This window comes from Antechinus flavipes, chromosome X (assembly GCF_016432865.1).
Source record: "Antechinus flavipes isolate AdamAnt ecotype Samford, QLD, Australia chromosome X, AdamAnt_v2, whole genome shotgun sequence".
NCBI lineage: Eukaryota > Metazoa > Chordata > Mammalia > Dasyuromorphia > Dasyuridae > Antechinus > Antechinus flavipes.
In genome coordinates, this window is record NC_067404.1 from 81,964,205 (window position 1) to 81,980,606 (window position 16,402).

General features: G+C 54.1%; 2 protein-coding genes across 2 annotated transcripts; both read left to right on the forward strand.

The window, feature by feature from the left end:
• Nucleotides 1-417: 417 nt before the first annotated feature.
• BMP15 (bone morphogenetic protein 15) lies at nucleotides 418-6,168 on the forward strand. The gene is made up of 2 exons (XM_051968651.1): nucleotides 418-873; nucleotides 4,165-6,168. The coding sequence occupies exons 1-2, from the start codon at nucleotides 552-554 to the stop codon at nucleotides 4,995-4,997; spliced, it is 1,155 nt and encodes a 384-aa protein (XP_051824611.1). The 5' UTR covers nucleotides 418-551; the 3' UTR covers nucleotides 4,998-6,168.
• Nucleotides 6,169-9,090: 2,922 nt separating this feature from the next.
• On the forward strand, nucleotides 9,091-15,753 carry LOC127542821 (liver-expressed antimicrobial peptide 2-like). Its single transcript, XM_051968652.1, has 3 exons — nucleotides 9,091-9,188; nucleotides 13,277-13,473; nucleotides 14,389-15,753. Exons 1-3 carry the CDS (start codon nucleotides 9,132-9,134, stop codon nucleotides 14,423-14,425), a joined length of 291 nt encoding a protein of 96 aa, XP_051824612.1. The 5' UTR covers nucleotides 9,091-9,131; the 3' UTR covers nucleotides 14,426-15,753.
• The last annotated feature ends 649 nt before the right edge of the window (nucleotides 15,754-16,402 follow it).

Here is a 16,402-nt window from a genome sequence, read left to right on the forward strand (position 1 = left end):
GACTGGGGCTGGGCAGGGCTGAGTCTAGTCTGCTTGCTCATGGGGAGGCTGAGGCCCCTCAGCCTCTCCCCGTGTGCCCTCTTTAAAAGAAGAATAAGTCAGCCCAGGGGAGGTTCCAGACCTGGAGCCTTTGGGGTGGGGGGGGAGGCGCGTGCTGCCTTGTCCCTTTAGGGAGAGAAGTGAGGAGGCAGTAGCCTTATTTTGAATCTCGAAGGAGCTGGCTCCCGGCCTCCAGCCTGGCCTCAGGGAGTTCTCCCCGGACAGCCTCCCTAGGGAAACAGCTGCTCGTCTGGGAGAAGAGCCATGGGCTTTCTGGAGGGGGAGCCAACCACGGGCCTCCTCCCCGCCGCAGCCCCTCCCCCCTCCCCTCCAGCAGGATCAGAAAGAGTCTGGGGGCCAGAAGTAGAATCACCTGAGCGGGGCGGGGCCCCTTCCAGGGCACTTGGGCCGGGCCAGGGCTGAAGCTCTCACCTCCGAGTCCAGTCGCCCGCTAGTCTAGGTTCCGACGTACCTGGGCTTTCCCCGCAGATCCCCGCCCCCCTTTCCCGTGCATGGATCCCACGGGCATGGGCTGGCCCCTGTGGGCTCTGCTCTTCGCCCTGGGGCTGAGTTCCCCAGGGGGTGCTCGTGCCCGGGATGCTGTGACGCCGGCCCAGGTGCCCACGCTGCTGCCCCTGGTTAGGGCGCTTCTGCGAGAAGGCCCCCGGAGACCCCCCCGACGGCAGTTGAGCCTGGAGCGTCCAGTGCAGTACATGCTGGAGCTGTACCGGCAGAACGCGGACTCGCAGGGGCACCCACGCGGGAACCGTGTCTTCCACGCCAACGTCGTGAGGCTGGTGAGGCCGGCGGCCCGCCGCGTGCTGCCCCGCCAAGGTGAGTGGGGCAGGAGCAGAGGCCGGGGCCAGCAAACCAGAACGAACCCTCTTACAGAGGAGGAAACTGAGGCACCGGAGGCTCGGGGAGCGCTAAGCCTAGGCACCTTCCCCCTTTCTTTCCTTTCTACTTTCCCACCCGTCTCAGGGCTCTGGGGCCAATATGTGAGTCATCCCTTTCTCTGCAGCCGGGAGGGAGGGAGACCGGCCTGCCACTTCCCAGCTGAGGCGCCCCACCCTGCTCCTGGAAACCCTGGATGAGGTCAGGGAAGAGAGGGCCCCTCCCTCCTTCCTCCCTGGGGCCTCTGTAGGGCTCACTTACCCCCGGGGCCCAAGTTGCCGTGGGGGGAAGGGGCGGGGATGAAGGGTGTCCAGTTAAAAGGCCTGGCTCTATAAGGCAGGAGTTTAGTGTGCTCAATGCGATTGACGTGAGCTCCTTTCATTCCCTTGGACCTCCGTTTGCCCATCTGCAAAATGGGAGGAAAAGTGCCTGTACCATCTACTTTACCTCTCAGGGAGGCTCCGAGCAGACAGTACATCGCAAAAGTTTCGAATTTTAAAGCACTTTGAGAGTCTTCTTCAGGTAGGAACCACCAGCTTTGGGCCCACGTCCTAGGGCCAGGAAGCCCCACTTCCCCTTCTGGCTGCCAGCTGCTCAGAGACAGACCTGGTTTTAGAGGTCCCTAAGCGCTGACCAGCTGACAAACGACTAGCCCAAAGTCATGCCGAAGCTAGCTTCGGTCAATCACTGTTTAAGTACCTACCTTGTGCCGGTCACCAGCTGGCCCTCGAGAAGCTCCCTCGGGCCAAATGGGGCTGGGAAGCCTCCTCGGCCTGAGGGAGGCCGAGAAATGCTAAGGGCACTCTTATTCTCCGTTATTTGCTCTCGGCCTTCATTGCTATGAGCTTCAGAGTAGGAACGCTTTCCTTTTGGGGGCCCGGACCTCTTCCCAGAAGGTTTTCTAAGCCTCCAACACAAGGCAGAGGATTACAAGGGCAAGGGATTCTATTGAAATCCGGTGGTTAAAAAAGATTGGGCAAAAGCAAGTCCCTGGAGGCCAGCTTCATTCAGAACTGCAGGAGACCTTGAGGGCCCCCGACCCCTGAACTTTAGCCCGGGACCTCAGGAAGAGGAGGAGGAGGAGGGAAGCCAAGTTCACACGGCTAGCCCTCCGACTTGCACCTGACGGAGCCCCAGCAGCCCCTGGAGGCCAGCCACACCTGTGCTTGCAAACGCCTCCACAAGCTGCAGCCAATTAGTGCGCACTGGCTTGAATTGGGCTGAGGGTGCTTCCGGGACAGGAAGGGGCCTGCAGGCCCCTCGGGAAGGTCAAGCTGGCCAATGGATGAGTCCAAACACGGGCGAGACTCCCTGTGTGGGGCCTCTGCCCTTGTGGGGCACCCTGAGTAGAAGGGCGGGGGAGGTCCCCTGGGAGCACCAGGCTCATCCTAGCTCCCGGCTTTGGGCCCAGGGATGTCTGAGTTCTTATTTCGGCCCAAGACCTTCCCCTGGCTCAGCCACTTGGTGTCAGGGCAGCCTCGGGCTTGGTGGAAAGCTGGCCTCTTGCCCTGTGCTCCCAGGGAGTGGGTGTGGAGAAATCTGGCTGCCTGGGGCTCCAGCTGAGGGAGGCTGGGAGGAGGCTGCCAAGGAGAACTTCAGGCCTGGGGAGAGGCGGCCAGAGGAATGGAGGAAGTGAGGGGCCATTGGGGGGGGGGGAATAGCGCAGCAGAGGAAGGGTGGAGGCAGGAAGGGAGAAGATGCTTGGGAGTGGAGGTGAGTCACTTCTTCCAGAAAGGGAGAGCAGTGTGGCTTCAGGTTGTCGCTGTGTGACCCGTCCCCAAAGACACTTCCTGTCCTGACAGTTGTGCAGTTATGGTCCTGGCGGTTACAAACACACAATGAGCATTTACAAAAGTGCCTACTACGTGCTAAGTAACTGGGGAAGTGGAGTCTGTCCTTAAGGAGCCGACCCTATTAGGGGGAAATAAACTGTGCCCAAAGGATGGGAGAGGCAGGAACAGGTGGAGGACTCGCGAAGGGCCTTGTGGAATCTTGTACTCCTACTTTGAAGGAGCCTAGGGAATGGAAGAGGTGGGGGGGGAGCAGAGTATGGCCCAGGCCTGAAGGCTCATCAGTACAGAAACAAGGCAGGGAGGGAGGGCCAATCTCTTCTGTAAGTAACCCAGAATGTGGATATGCTGTGAAACACGTGAAGGCTGGGAAGGATGGGCTGGAGTTCAAGAGCCAAACCACAGGCCTTGTGTTCTAGGCCTGAAGTCTAGGGAACCTCTTCCCTTTCCAAGCTTGGGAATGGCACAGTTAAGGAATTCCAGAATCTGGGCTTAAGGAAAGTCACTTGGGCAGCTCCCCAAGTAGGTCAGGTGAGGGTCCAATGGAGGGTCTGAGCTTAGGGTGGTGGCTCTTGTGGAGGGATGGGTGGGAGGAAGGAAAGGAGATAACAGAAGATCAGCCAACTGCAGCTAAGAGGTAAAGCAAAAGGAAGACAGAGCCTTCTTAGGATGTTTGGGAGTCTGGGGATTCCTGTTGATGAAACCCACCTGAAGGAGAGCGCAATCGTTTTTCCGCACAGGCTGTGTTTCTTCCCCAGGTCTCAGGGAAGCCCCAATCTCTTGCAGCCATATTTGGCTTGCCTTTAGGTTTGCCAAGGCATTTGTGTCCATCGTCTCAGTTTTACAAATGAGGGAAATGGTGCCATAGGAAGAGCAGGTGAGCTTGGGGTGACAGGAGCTGGGTTTGGTTCCTGGAACTTTTGGGGTGAGCTGTTTAACTTCTCTGGCCCTTAGTTTGCCCCATTCTGTAAGATGAACAATTTCCATCTCCCGGCTCCAAGCCTTTGTATTAACCGCTCTCAGGCCCGGCAGGCCCTCCTCCCTTTCCTCACAGAATCCTTGATCTTTCTTTTATGTTCTTGTCACGTCTTCCACCACTGCCCATTTCCCACGGATCTCTTCCTCCTCAAATGATGTCCTGTTCCGCTCCATATGTGTGTTATTGGATTCCAGCCGCCGCCCCCCCCCCCCCCAAGTAGAACGGAAGCTTCTGGAGGGCTAGGCTCATTGTGTGGGGCCCAATGCAGCCAGGAGCTTGATAAACACTCGTTGACTTGGGCTGTTGTTGACCAGCTGCCTTTGAAGGGAGAGGGAACCCCCCCACCAGTGATACTTGGTGCTGCCAAGGAAAAAAGCCTAATGGAGCCTGGTTGGGTGGGCTGGGAGGGGCAACTCCCCCTAGGAGGCTGAAGTCTGACTTTCTGTTGTTGTCTCCCTGCAGGGCCTTGGTATGTACAAACCCTTGACTTCCTGCTTCAACCAAACCACAAAGTGGACCAGCTGTTGAGGGCTGCCATTACCTACTGCCCTAGTCTCCACCTGTCTCGCTCCCATTTTTCCTGCCATGTGGAACCCTGGGCCCCTAAGAGTACCATCCTGCCGGGAGGAGGTTCGCCGGGTCTCATTTTGCCCGAGACCTGGGCAGAGATGGATCTCACTAATTACATTCAGCGTCAGGTCTGGCCTCAGAAGGGGAGAGGGTTCCTTCGTATCCAGGTCAGGTGTCAGCAGCGAGAAAAGACGAAGGTTGGCCTTGGGTGGAGGCAGGCGTTGACCTCCGACACTGCTTTTCTGGTTCTGTATCTCAATAATACCTTTAAGAACGTGCCACGAATCAGGCCGCAAGAATCTCTGGTGGAGGAGCCCGGGGGAACGGATCCCCTGGCCCTGGCCCTGACCCGGCAGGTCCGTCAGGTGGGCCCCGTGAGATCCGAGATGCCTCGCCACTCACAGGAGCAGACCCACTGTGCTCTCTACCCTTTCCAGGTCAGCTTCTCCCAGCTGGGCTGGGACAGCTGGGTCATCGCCCCCCGTCGGTACAACCTCAACTACTGCAAGGGGATCTGCCCGTGGATGTTACACTCTGGCTTTCACTCACCCAACCATGCCATCATTCAGAACCTTATCAACACCATGGTGGACAGTAATGTCCCCCGGTCCTCGTGCGTACCTTACAAGTACACGCCCATCAGCATCCTGCTGATTGAGGCCAGCGGCAGCATCCTGTACAAAGAATTTGAAGACATGATTGCAGAGTCCTGTACCTGCAGGTGAGCATGGAAGCCAGGAGGTTTCTGCTTGCTCGCTGCCATCGATCTCAAAAAGCAGTGCTCCCTTCACTGATCCCTACACTCTGTTCTAGTCCTCACCCTGCCAAGCACAGTCATTCTTTTTGTACTTTTTCTGCTCACCTCACTTATATTCCCACAGTGGATTTAAAAACTAAACCCAGGCTTGAGCCTGGCTAATACCTAATATCTTGGGACACAATTTCTTTGGGAGTCCTGCTTCCTTCTGCTTCCTGTTGATGAGAAGCCATCTTGCCTGAAGAATCCTCGGGACTGGTACGGTAGAAGTAGCTGGGCAACGCAACCCAGAGCTCCAGAGTCAAAGCCACCAGATTGTCAGGAATACAGATCTGGAGATCTGGTGAGGGGATGAGGCGGCAAGTCCATGTTTTTAAGCACCCCCACCTCCAGGAGAGGAGGTGGGGTTCTTGGCACTCATGGCTCTTGTATCTGTTCTGGACCATCGGCTTTTGCTTCGGCCCTGGCTGGGCCTTCAGAGCCCCATTATTCCTTAGCTGCTGCCTGGGCCCTCGTGGTCCTTTCCTTTCTTAACCAGGATGTAGAAAGAAGTGGGCTGAGGGGAGAAGTCCTGGTTTGACTTGAGATTGATTGTTTATAGGGTTCACTTCTCTCCAATCCATGTCTACTTGGGGCGGGGGGGACGAGGGAAAGAGCAGTTCGATTGCTTCCTTGCATCTTTTTTTAAAAAAAATGTCTAGGACAGAAAGCTTCATTGAATATGTTATGTGCAAGTAAAGTCAGCCCACTGGGTGCTAGCCTTGGGGGAAGGGCGGAGGGCCCAGAGGCGGGCCGCTTCAGGATAGGGTGGAAGGCCCACTATGCTAGGCTGGGGTGGAGGGCATGCAGTCATGCAGACTTGCTGTAAATTTTAAACTTTATTAAGGCCGAGGGCCATGGCTGTAACCCTGGCACTTCCTTAAAGTTCTGATATCACTTGGGCTGGGATGGAAGGGCCCGCTTGAAGCGGGGCCCTTGTATACAAGGCCCCGTCTCAAGCAGGCCCCTTGTACACAGATTGGGGAGGAGAGCCAGGGGGAGGCACTGCCTGTAACAGGCGGCTTATTTTCTGACCGTAAATATTCAAAGAAGAGTTTTCTATTTTTATGCTGTAATAAATTAACTTTTGCATGAGAAAAGGTTGAACTTTCTTGACTCGGGAGTTGGTGGCGGCGGCCAGTTGGTGGGGGGAAGGCCTTTGTCTCTTTCAGTTGCATGAGCTGGGCATCTTTTGGCAACTCTGCTCCTAACCCTTGGAACTGGCGACTCTCTATTAGCCTTCAAGTGATTCTGGTCACCCATCCTAGGCAGAACTGTACTGATTTTTGAGGAGGCAGGAAAAGTGGAGGCCCTGGTTCAGATTTGCAAACCAAATCTAAATTGATTTGGTTCAGTGCAGCTGGCAGGGATCAACACAGACGGTCACAATGGACCCATGGAAAGCAAAAGGTCCCTCGCTTCAGAGGATCCCTGCCACTGATGGAGAATTGAACCCCCTTCCCATCAGGCATGTCAGGAAAGAGGGCAAGGGGTCTGTGAGGGATGAGAGCTACATCCTGAAAAGGGCCAAGGCTAATGCCAGGCTTGGAAGAGGGTAGCTAGGCTTGAGCACATGGCTCCCACAAGTTGACTGGAGGTTCCTGGGCTTTCAAATCAACAAATGGCAAGATCCTAACCATGTGCCACATATACAAAGACAGGAAATAGTCACTGCCCTTACAGAGTTAGTGTTGAGCCAAGCAGGTCCCAATGTAGCCTGCCAACTATGGTGACCTGGGTTCAAATGTCTCTACCTCCTTACTAACAGCCATGTAATCTCTGAGCCACCATGTCCTCATGCAACATAAGGGGATGGAACCCCGAGGCCTTCAGAGGACCCTCTAGGCTGATCTGCTCCCTGCGCCTCTGAAGGTGGAGCCAAGCAAGCAGACTTTAGGCTAGGCTGAGACTTTGTGACACACAAAGCCTGGAAGCCCAGTGGGTGCCTCTTCGTGAAGAGAAGGGGAACAGCAAAGAGGGGGAGACTGCTCTGAACGGAATCAGAGGAAAGAGAAGAAAACCCGGCAGACTGTCTGCATGATGACAGCCATTAGGAAAGGAGCCAACCCCAAGTTGAAGAGATAAGAAAATGTGGGAGGGGGTTCTCTAGGTGTAGATCTTGTGGGAGATGATGGAAATAAAGCCCCAAACCTGGCATCGGATCCCAGTTTGGCCATGGCCCACCTCTGTCATCTTGGGTGAGTCACTTGGCTCCTTTGAGTTCATTTGTTCTTCTGTAAAGTTACAAATCTGGGTGACTGGGGTGGGGGGTGGTCTCAACAGAGTAGGGTTTGGAATGGGGATGAGGTAGGGGGGTGAGAGGCACATGGTGTAGACCACGAATGCCATCCGTGGCACCTTGAGCTGTACAAAAGGTGTCCGACAGGCTGTAGTCAGTGGATTGGGGAGCCATCTGTTGGCTTTTTTCCCATGACCCCATCTCAAATCTGAGCCGATGCGTTTCTGGTGGAGCTCGTTAGCGTCAGGGCATGGGCGCTGCAAAGTGCGTGTGTCTGTTCTGAACCGGGGCTGAAGTCGGGAGGCAAAATCCAGCAAGTGCCACCAGAAAAGCCGCCACTTCACCACATATTTGATTTTTGGTCGGGTGTTCAGAAACCTTTTACAGCTGCCAAATTTTTGCCGCTCCTTACGGGATCCCAACTCGGAGTTTAAGAAGCCTCAAGACAGCAATGGAACCCACGGGTGCAGAGATGACCAAGGAAGGTGATGTGAAGAGAGGAGAAAAGAAGCCCAGGAAGGGGAGAGGGGAGATCTGGGACCAAAGTGCAGGAGCCGTGGCAAGGAGAAGAGCCACCGCTTCCTCAGAGACTGGAGCAAAGGAGGAGAGGTGGGGGGAAATGTTGGGGAGTTTGAAGGTCTGAAATAAGGGAGTTTGCGACAGGGAACTCTGGGGCCCAGGAAGGGGGAGTTTGGGATAGTGTTAAATTCCTGGATCTGACCCTATAGAGACCAAGCATGCATGTTAGAGCTAGACTGAGTCTCAAGGAGGCAGAGAAGAAGGGACCACATGCCCCCCAAAAAGGGCTGAACCACAAGAGCTCCTTGTCGTGGAAGGTTCCGGGAAAGGAGCAAGAGGTAACTCTGGAACAATGAGCAATGGAGCTGGGATGTGGGGGAGCACACTTGGCTCTTGTCAGCCAACAAGAGGAGGAGCCAAGGATGGAACCAGATGGGGAGATGGGGGCAGGGCTCCCCAGAGGTTGACTGTAGAAACCCCCAATGCCTTTCTGAGGGCAGTTTGAACCACAGAGTGTTACAAATCTGGAATGTCAGTGACTGGGGAGGATGGCACTTATGGAGGCAAGGGGGAGAGATGGCTAACCCCAGTGTTTCTGACTTTCGTTGCCTGTGGGGTAAGATAAAAGGAGCCTGGTTTTCATGGGAGCCCCAGTCCCCTGACCCATTTCTGGAGACTAGATCAGAATGACATCTAAGCTAATATTCTCCCAGGAAGTCTGGGTTTGAGCAAAATGAGCCAAATTCTGAGGCTTCCCAGGGACACTACGGGGAGGGGGAGGATGAACTGGGGGGGTGGGTGATTTTTGAGAAGCTCCCAAGATTGCGTCGTGTCCATGAAAAACTCAGAGCCTGTGAGTCACACAAAGGCAATTCTGGAAATCCTAGGGTACGTCAAGGCATAAAGATATTCTGAGTCTTAAGATCCCATAGCCCCTTCTGGCTAGTGAGGGTCTTTGCCCCAAGGCTGGATCTTGGCCCGGGCCACTGGAGGGCTCAGTGTGCCTGCCCATTCTGCTTAGCTCAGTAATCTGAAGGCCAACCTGGAGTGTGGTCGATATCCCTGAAACGGGAGGGCTGGGGAAAAGACTGAGAGGTGAGGACGGGCTGCTGGCAGGGCAGGGTAGGGCAGGGGTGAGAGATTGCCCAACACCAACAATGTCTCAAATATTTGAACATGTCCTGCAACCTGGTGGGGGCTGGGCTGAGCCGCCTATATGAACGAGAAGGACTGGGTCCCGGGATCGCAGAAGGCCAGAGCAGAGACGGGCGGCACTGCCAGTGATCCAGACTGGGCCGTCTGACCATGAAGAGGCTGCTCCTGGTGGTCTCTGTGCTGTTCCTGCTTCTACCTGGGCAGCAGGTGGGTCTGATTTGGGGGAATCAGAGAATGGCAGGGCTGCCGGGGATGTCGAAGGGCATCAAGTCCAACCACCCGATTTTCTGAGAAGGAAAAACTGAGGGCTAGGTAGGAAAACTTAGGGTAACAGACTGGCAGAGCAAGGAGGAAAGAATTGTCGGTCTAACTTTCCTGCCTCGTTGCAAAGAGAGAACCGAGGAGCCGACAGGCCCCAGCCCAACAGAAGCGAAGAGCTCTTGAGACCCATTCTGGACATCCCCACCAAGCCCAAGGCACCAACAGGCATTTTTTGTGAGGGACTCGCACAGTGTTTTCATATCTAGAAATCTCCAAATGACCATTTACATTCATTTAAAATTTTTACACACCAGAGAGGCAGCACAATGGAGTTGGCTTTGGAGTTTGGGGACCTGGGTTCAAATTTCCCCTTAGATGCTCACTAGCTCAGTGACCCTGGGAGCCTCAGTCCCTCCTGCCATATGGAAAACAGTGGTCACGTGTTACACACAAGATGTGTTTTGCAAACCTTAAAGCGAGACGTTAGGCCAAATTATGATTATTCTTGCCACCTTTTTGTTCGGTCTGGACCTGGCATTTCTTCGGGGGGAACTCCTGGTGTGGACTTCTCTCCACTGATACAGATCGATAAGCCTCTGCTCCCCAGTGGCTCTCGCAGTGGACCACTGAGAGCTAAGCCAACTTGGCCATGGTCTGCCAAGTTAGGGTGTGGCTTGGACCCGGGCCTTCCTGCCTCCAGGGCCAGCTCCTCTACCTTTCATTTTCAATAGTATCATGGTTAGATCATCAAGGTGCTCTTAGGAATGCCCCCTCATCCTCTCAGCCAAATGAACAAACCTAAGGTGCAGCAACTGAGGCTGCTCACTAGCCCCTAGTCATCACATCTTTAGTGGAGAAACAAGGGAGGATGGGACTGGAGGGGTCACTCGTTGGGTAGATGATACCATAGGAAGAAGTTGTGTCCAAGGCAAGAACCTGAAGGAGTGGGGGTGGAGCCCCCCTACCACAACTTGTCCTGGGCTTCACAAAGCTCCTGGTTGGGCAATGGGGCTGGGATAATGATACCTGTGGGCAGCTTGAGCAAGCGGCTTCCTGAACCTGGCTCCGTTCCTGGGTCCCGGAGGGAGAGAACGCCCTTGTTAAAAGTGCACTTGTCAATGCTTGGCCTCTGGAGTACTTTTTATGAGAGTCTAATCCTTGAGGGAGAGGTTCTATTTGAAAATGGATTTTGAGGGTGCAGACTGAACAGCTCCCAGAGAATTTGGGAGCCTCACTTTCACGCAAAAGCCTTGGGCTCAGAAACCCAGGCATTCTCATTTCTCTCGGAGCCCAACAAGTCCTAGACACACGTAAAGCTAAAGGAGCCTTGCACCTAGAGGCTTCCTAATCATTTCACCTTCATCACAGAAGGGCGGGGTGGTTGCCCACTTCTTCGCAGAAGGACTGAGGGTCTGCCCATGGTTTGGGGAGGAACCCTCAGCAGGAACTAGCATAGAGCCTTCCTTGCACATTATAGGGGCTGCTGTAAGTGCCTTTCTAAGCCCTCTGGGAGATACAGAGGCATAGGACTGGGTCTATACCTTCAAGAAACTTACAATCTAAGAATACACCAACTTAAGGTGGAGAGTACGACAGACAGTCAGCTTTCTTAACTTCAGATATGCAGAACCTCAAGCCAGAATCCTTTAAGAATTGTCAGAGGGACCTCTGACCCAAATGGCAAATCTGAACACCCAACAGGGACAGCTAGGTGACCTAGTGGATAGAGTCCTGGGCTTGGAATCAACAAGGCTTCCACTCAAATCCAACCTCAAATACTTCCTAGGTGTATGACCCTAAGCAAGTCATATCACTCTGTTTGCTTCACTTTCTTCCTTGTAAAATGAGCCGGCTCAAGAAAGAGCAAGCCATTCCAGGATCTCTGTTTAAAAACAGCCCAAGGGGGGGTCACAAAGAATTGGACAAGAGTGAAATCACTGGACAACTGCCTCCCTTGTGGACTCTGGATGATCAAAAAGGACTCGGCGACAAGATGAGTGCACCTAGGGTCATAATAGGTGGGTTGAACCAGTCAGCTCATTTTCACGGGCCTTTCAGGAAAACTGGAACCAGACATTCAGAACTGGTCACTTTCTGCTGCTCTTCCTCTCTCTCCTCCTCTCCCCTCCCCCCAAAAAACAACCATGAACTTTCAGGACAATTTGTGCTAGAAAAATTGTGACAATAACTCAAATATCGGTCCCACATTGGGCCAACTGACCCCAATCTTGCCTTCTCCAGACTCAGCATCCCCAGCCCCTTCACCTAATAGCTGTACAACTCAGTTTTCACAAAGAGCCAGACTCAGTAGCAAAGGAGTCACGAAGAGATTAGGCAAAGCCCTGCTGGATTCTGGGACTCTGGGAATCCACTTCCAGAGGAGGGGGAACACCCATGGCTTCCTTGCTTGCCTCTGTGGTAGATAGGCTCTTCTTCCTCTTCCCCTTCCCCTTCCTCCTCCATCCTTTTTCTTTTTCCTTTCCCTCCCCCTCCTTTTCCCCCTCCTCCCTTTCTTCCTCCTCTTCCCCTTTCCTTTCCTCCTTCTCCTCCTCTCCCCCATTCTTTTCTTCCTATTCCTCCTCCCTCTCCTCCTCTTCCACCTTTCCTTTCCTCCTCCTCCTCTCCCCCATTCTTTTCTTCCCACTCCTCCTCCCTCTCCTCCTCTCCCATCTTTCCTTTCCTCCTCCTTTCCCCCATTCTTTTCTTTCTCCCTTCCTCCTCCCTCTCCTCTCCTTCCCCCTTTCCTTTCCTCCTCCTCCTCTCCCCTATTCTTTCCTTTCTCCTCCTCCTTTTCCTCCTCCTTCTTTTCCTCTCCCCCATTCTCTTCCTCCTCCTCTACTTCAGTTCGTCTCCAAGTTCCCATGGATTGTGTCTGCCCCCAGCAAAGCTGGAGCATCCCCCCAACTCCGTGGCCTCCTCAATCGGGGGGGGGGCCTTGACAGGCCTGCTGCTGGCAGCCAGGGGATGGCTCCCGGCCAGGGGAGCCGCCCTCCCTCCCTCCCTTTTCCTTCCGTTTCTCTTTCAGTTTGGAACAAGCCTTCCCGGGGCCTGGGAGGCAGCGGCTTGGGGAACGGGAGAGGCCGGGCAGAGGCTCTGCAGCCCCGGGTTGAGGCACAGACTTCACTGACGGCTTTCTGAGGGGAGGGGTCTGCTGGCTTCTCCCTTGAGTCCCATTTTTGACAGATGACTTGCCGTGGGGGGGAGGTCACCCAACTGGTTAGTGGCAGAGACTGAGCTTGGACCCAGGGCTCCAGCAGACTTGTTTCTCTCCCACTGTGCCAGACAGAGAGTGGAGGAAGGGGGAACAGACTCCAGGCTACCGCCCAGCTGTGGGAGACAGAGGCTTGAGTGTTCAAGTCTTCTGGGAGGGAGGGGAAAGACTGGGGGGGCCTGGCGGGTGGCAGGTGAGGCAGGCTGAGGAATTCACCCTGGGTGTGGCTGCCTAGCTCCCCAAGTGCTGAGCTCAGTTAGCTGGTGGGGCCCTCTGCATTTCTATGCCCTGGGGCGAAGGCCCCATCACCCCACCCAAATTTTGGCTTTGACAGACAGACTTAAAAAGCCTCTCTCCATCCACTGAACAATCCTGCAGTCATGACTGTCAGCACGGATTCAAAATCCGGGAGGAAACACCATAATAGTAAAACATGGAATAGCGGTGGGAACCAGCCCAGTTTGGTGCCTCTTTCCTCCGAAAGCCCTTTCTATCCACAATCTCTGAGGACACCCCCCCCCACCCTCGGCCACAACATCTAGAGGCCATCAACCGTCATTGAAAGCCAAAGGAAAGAAGTCATTCCACAGGCACCGAGAGAACCTTTGCAGCTCAGTGTGCGGGTCCACAGGCCGTCGTGGCCGGACTCAGCACCGGGCAGATTCCCGCCTGTTTCCTTAGGTGTTCAAGGGTCCAATTGTCCATCCCTGTCATAAAGCTTAGTCTTTTCTAAATTCTTATTCTAATTTTGTTCTAAAATGAGACAAAAAAAAAGCCTTTTTTTTGCAACACATACCCCCTTGGGACTGCCTTGTGATTGCAGGTCACAGCAAGCCCCACGAGGGACAAAGGGGCTTCTGAACATGGGGCCGAGGTGGAAACTTTGACCGGGGCCGCTTCTCCAGGGCCTTCCCTGCTTCGTCGGGTGGCCCGGATGACCCCGTTCTGGAGGTCGCTGGGCTACAAGCCTTTCCATGCCCATTGCTTACGGGACCTGGAGTGTATCAGCAAATACTGCAGGTGAGTGGCTCCAGCCTCGAGGAATGGTGGGGGATGAGAAAGTGGGCCCAGATCCATCTATATTTGAAGTCACGGATGCCCAGTCTTGCTGTCCAAGTTTTTGAGAGCCCATGGTCTCCAGGCCAGGTGGGCTTTGCTGGATACTTCATAGACTTGCATATAAACCTTGCACAGGGTCCGCATTAACTTGCTAGGGATCATGCCAAGTAGTGCCTCTGGCACCAAGTGGGTACTGCAGCAAACAACGGGGGTACTGGGTGGCAGTTATCCTGGGAGCTGTCCCAAAAAGGGGCAGGCAGCTATGGGAAATGGGAGCATTTCCTCCTGAGAGCTTCGAGGACAGACTTCAAGCAGAGGAAAGCAAGAAGCTACTGTAGACCCACAGGAAATCCCAGAAAGCATCTCAGGGGACAGAGAGTGATCCAGTTTGGCTAAAGCGTAATATACGTGCAGGGGAACTGACTTCAAGTTCCATATGATTTTGGACAAATTACTTTTTTTCTCTAGGATTGTGTCCGTCCAAATGACCTCTGATCCCAAGACTGCTTGGGACTTGGTTCTGCTCAGTTGGTAACAGGGAGCCATTAAAGGTGTTTAAGCAGAGGAGTAATGTGACCTGATGGGAAATTATTTTGGCAGCAGTATGGAAGAACAGCTTGGAGGAAAGGTCTTTCTTTGCCAGTCATGTAGTCGGCTTAGTTCTTTTCCAAATTCTTATTCTAACTTTGTTCTAAAACAAGGCCAAAGAAAGCCATTTTTGCAAGACATCCCCCGCTGGGCCTCGGAGACCATTGCTGTAGTGCAGGCAGCTGGGACGGAGGGTACAGTTTAGATGATCCTGGGCCCCAGTTCTGGGGTTCTTAGGTATGAAGGCTTCTCAGAGGGCCCAGCTCACTCTTGGCTTTTTCTTGACAGGAATGGCTTCTGCTCAAGACCCCATTTGGAATCCTGAAGCTGTGGAAGCTGAGACTACTTAAGCACCGGAAGCCACCTGAGCCATCCCCTTCAACCTTGCCCCCCCCCCCTTCATTTGTGTGGTCTGAGCGTCTTCTCCCTGCTTTGCTTCAATGTGTGAGATATATGCTTTTCCTAAGATTTTGGAACAGAGTTGCAATCACGCCCATTCCCTTTGCCCCCTTGCCCCCCAGTCTGATCCCTGCCCCTGGAAAAAGCCCCCAGTCCCTATTTGGAGAGGCCCAATGGCAAAAATGCCTTTCTGTGTAGGGCTTTGTCCTGAAGTAGACAAATTCCAGCCAATGAGGTACGAAGCCATAACTAGGCTGTGGTATCCAGGCCCTTGTCCTAGAGTGCTGAGATTGAGAGAGTGATGGCTGCCTTTGCTCTCCTTTGATAGTGTAGAAACAACTGAACTTAACATCTGATTAATAAGAATAATTAGTGAAAAATCCGAAGCTACCAGTTGACGTAGGGCCTCCCCTCAAGGCTATGCCTTGAGCTATGCCCAAGGTGATTGCTCCCCCTGGCCCCAACTGCCCCCATCGTGATCTCCTCAGAAGCAGCTGCAGGGAATCCCAAGGCCTCAGTACATGATGAGTCTTTGTCTCTCCATTTGGGGTAGCGCCTCCCCCCACCGGGGGCTTTGTGCCTCAGCAGATCTCCCTCCCACAAATGAATTTGTCACAAAAGCTTGATTTGAGGTATTTGTCCAGGTTGCTTGTTTTGGGCACCAAAAGAGCCCTATTAGGGAGGAGCCCAGGGCTCTGGGGGGGAGGGGATTTACTGCTGCCTCTAGAGACCCCAAGATAATTCATATGGGAGAGGGTAGGGGAACCCTGGTATGTGCCTACTGCATCAATGAGGGAGGAGGAAGGGATTTGGGGAGAGAGTCACCCGTAAATTGTCCCCTGCTGCCAAGGCAAAGCCCAGCCCTACTTCCATCACCCTGCTACCCAAGCTGTTCTCTGCCCATCTCCAATGGTCCTGAATGTGCATTGTAAAAGGTAGTTTCTTTTATGGGAGGGGAAGGTAGGTGATTTTCCCAGACTGCATTGCTTTAGGGATTTCTTCAAGGGATACTCTGAAGGAGACATCTCTTCATATTCTGTTTTCCTGACCCAAGAGAAAGATTCAACGTGTGCTTATGAGCCTGTGAGTGGTTTAGATCACATGTGGGCAAAGATGCACCAGCTCTGTTCCTTCCTGGCCCAAATTGTGTGAATGAGCTAGCTCTTAGAGATCTATGACCTTTGCTGTGACCTTGTCCTTCTCTGTGATGTGCTCAGGTGGGAGGATGCCGAATAAAGTCTGCCATGAACTTTATACACGTTGTCTCCCTGGGGCCCAGCTGTGCCTGCCCAGGGGAGGGGGTGTCCTGCTGCTCTCCTGGCCCCTGGCTTCCACACCCCCGCTGGCTCTGTGGTCCGGAGCAAGATCCCCAATAATAACACCTGGACCCCCTGCATCCTGCAGGCCTTAATGTTCCTAAGGATCTGTGGCTCTGGGATGTTCCCTCCATGAATCCAGGTCCCAGTCCATCCCTTCCTGCCTTACCCAGACCCAGCCATGTCCTCCCAGCAGCAGGTCCACCCAAAGCAGTGGCTTCCCTCACACACTCCTGACGTCAGGAGAAAGCCAACAGCCCCGCCATCCACTGGCACGCCCTCTCGACAGCCCATCTTGCTCTTCGGTGACATGTGTCCCTGCATCCCATTAGGCCGCTACCCCAGAAGAAGTCCTGGCTTGTAGTGTGCTGTAGTGTCCTCCTGCTCACTCGGGGGGGAGGGCGGCGGGGGGGGGGGGCGGCACTGTATACTTTACAGCCCGGAGAGTGAGAACAGTTACTATAATAAGCTCTGATCAGTAGGGTGTCCCCAAGACATGCTGCCTTTTCCTGCCACTGCTAGAGGCATCCCCTTTGAGTTGTTTGTTTTCAGGATGCCCCTGCTTAGGACGGGACACGAAGGCCCAC

What these genes read in the sequence shown, in the direction of transcription:
- LOC127542821 (XM_051968652.1), top strand. Translation starts at nt 9,132, where the DNA reads ATGAAGAGGCTGCTCCTGGTGGTCTCTGTGCTGTTCCTGCTTCTACCT. An exon ending in TGCTTCTACCTGGGCAGCAG is followed by an intron (nt 9,189 to 13,276) that starts GTGGGTCTGATT and finishes TTGTGATTGCAG; the next exon opens with GTCACAGCAAGCCCCACGAG. An exon ending in TGTATCAGCAAATACTGCAG is followed by an intron (nt 13,474 to 14,388) that starts GTGAGTGGCTCC and finishes TTTTCTTGACAG; the next exon opens with GAATGGCTTCTGCTCAAGAC.
- BMP15 (XM_051968651.1), top strand. Translation starts at nt 552, where the DNA reads ATGGATCCCACGGGCATGGGCTGGCCCCTGTGGGCTCTGCTCTTCGCC. An exon ending in CCGCGTGCTGCCCCGCCAAG is followed by an intron (nt 874 to 4,164) that starts GTGAGTGGGGCA and finishes GTCTCCCTGCAG; the next exon opens with GGCCTTGGTATGTACAAACC.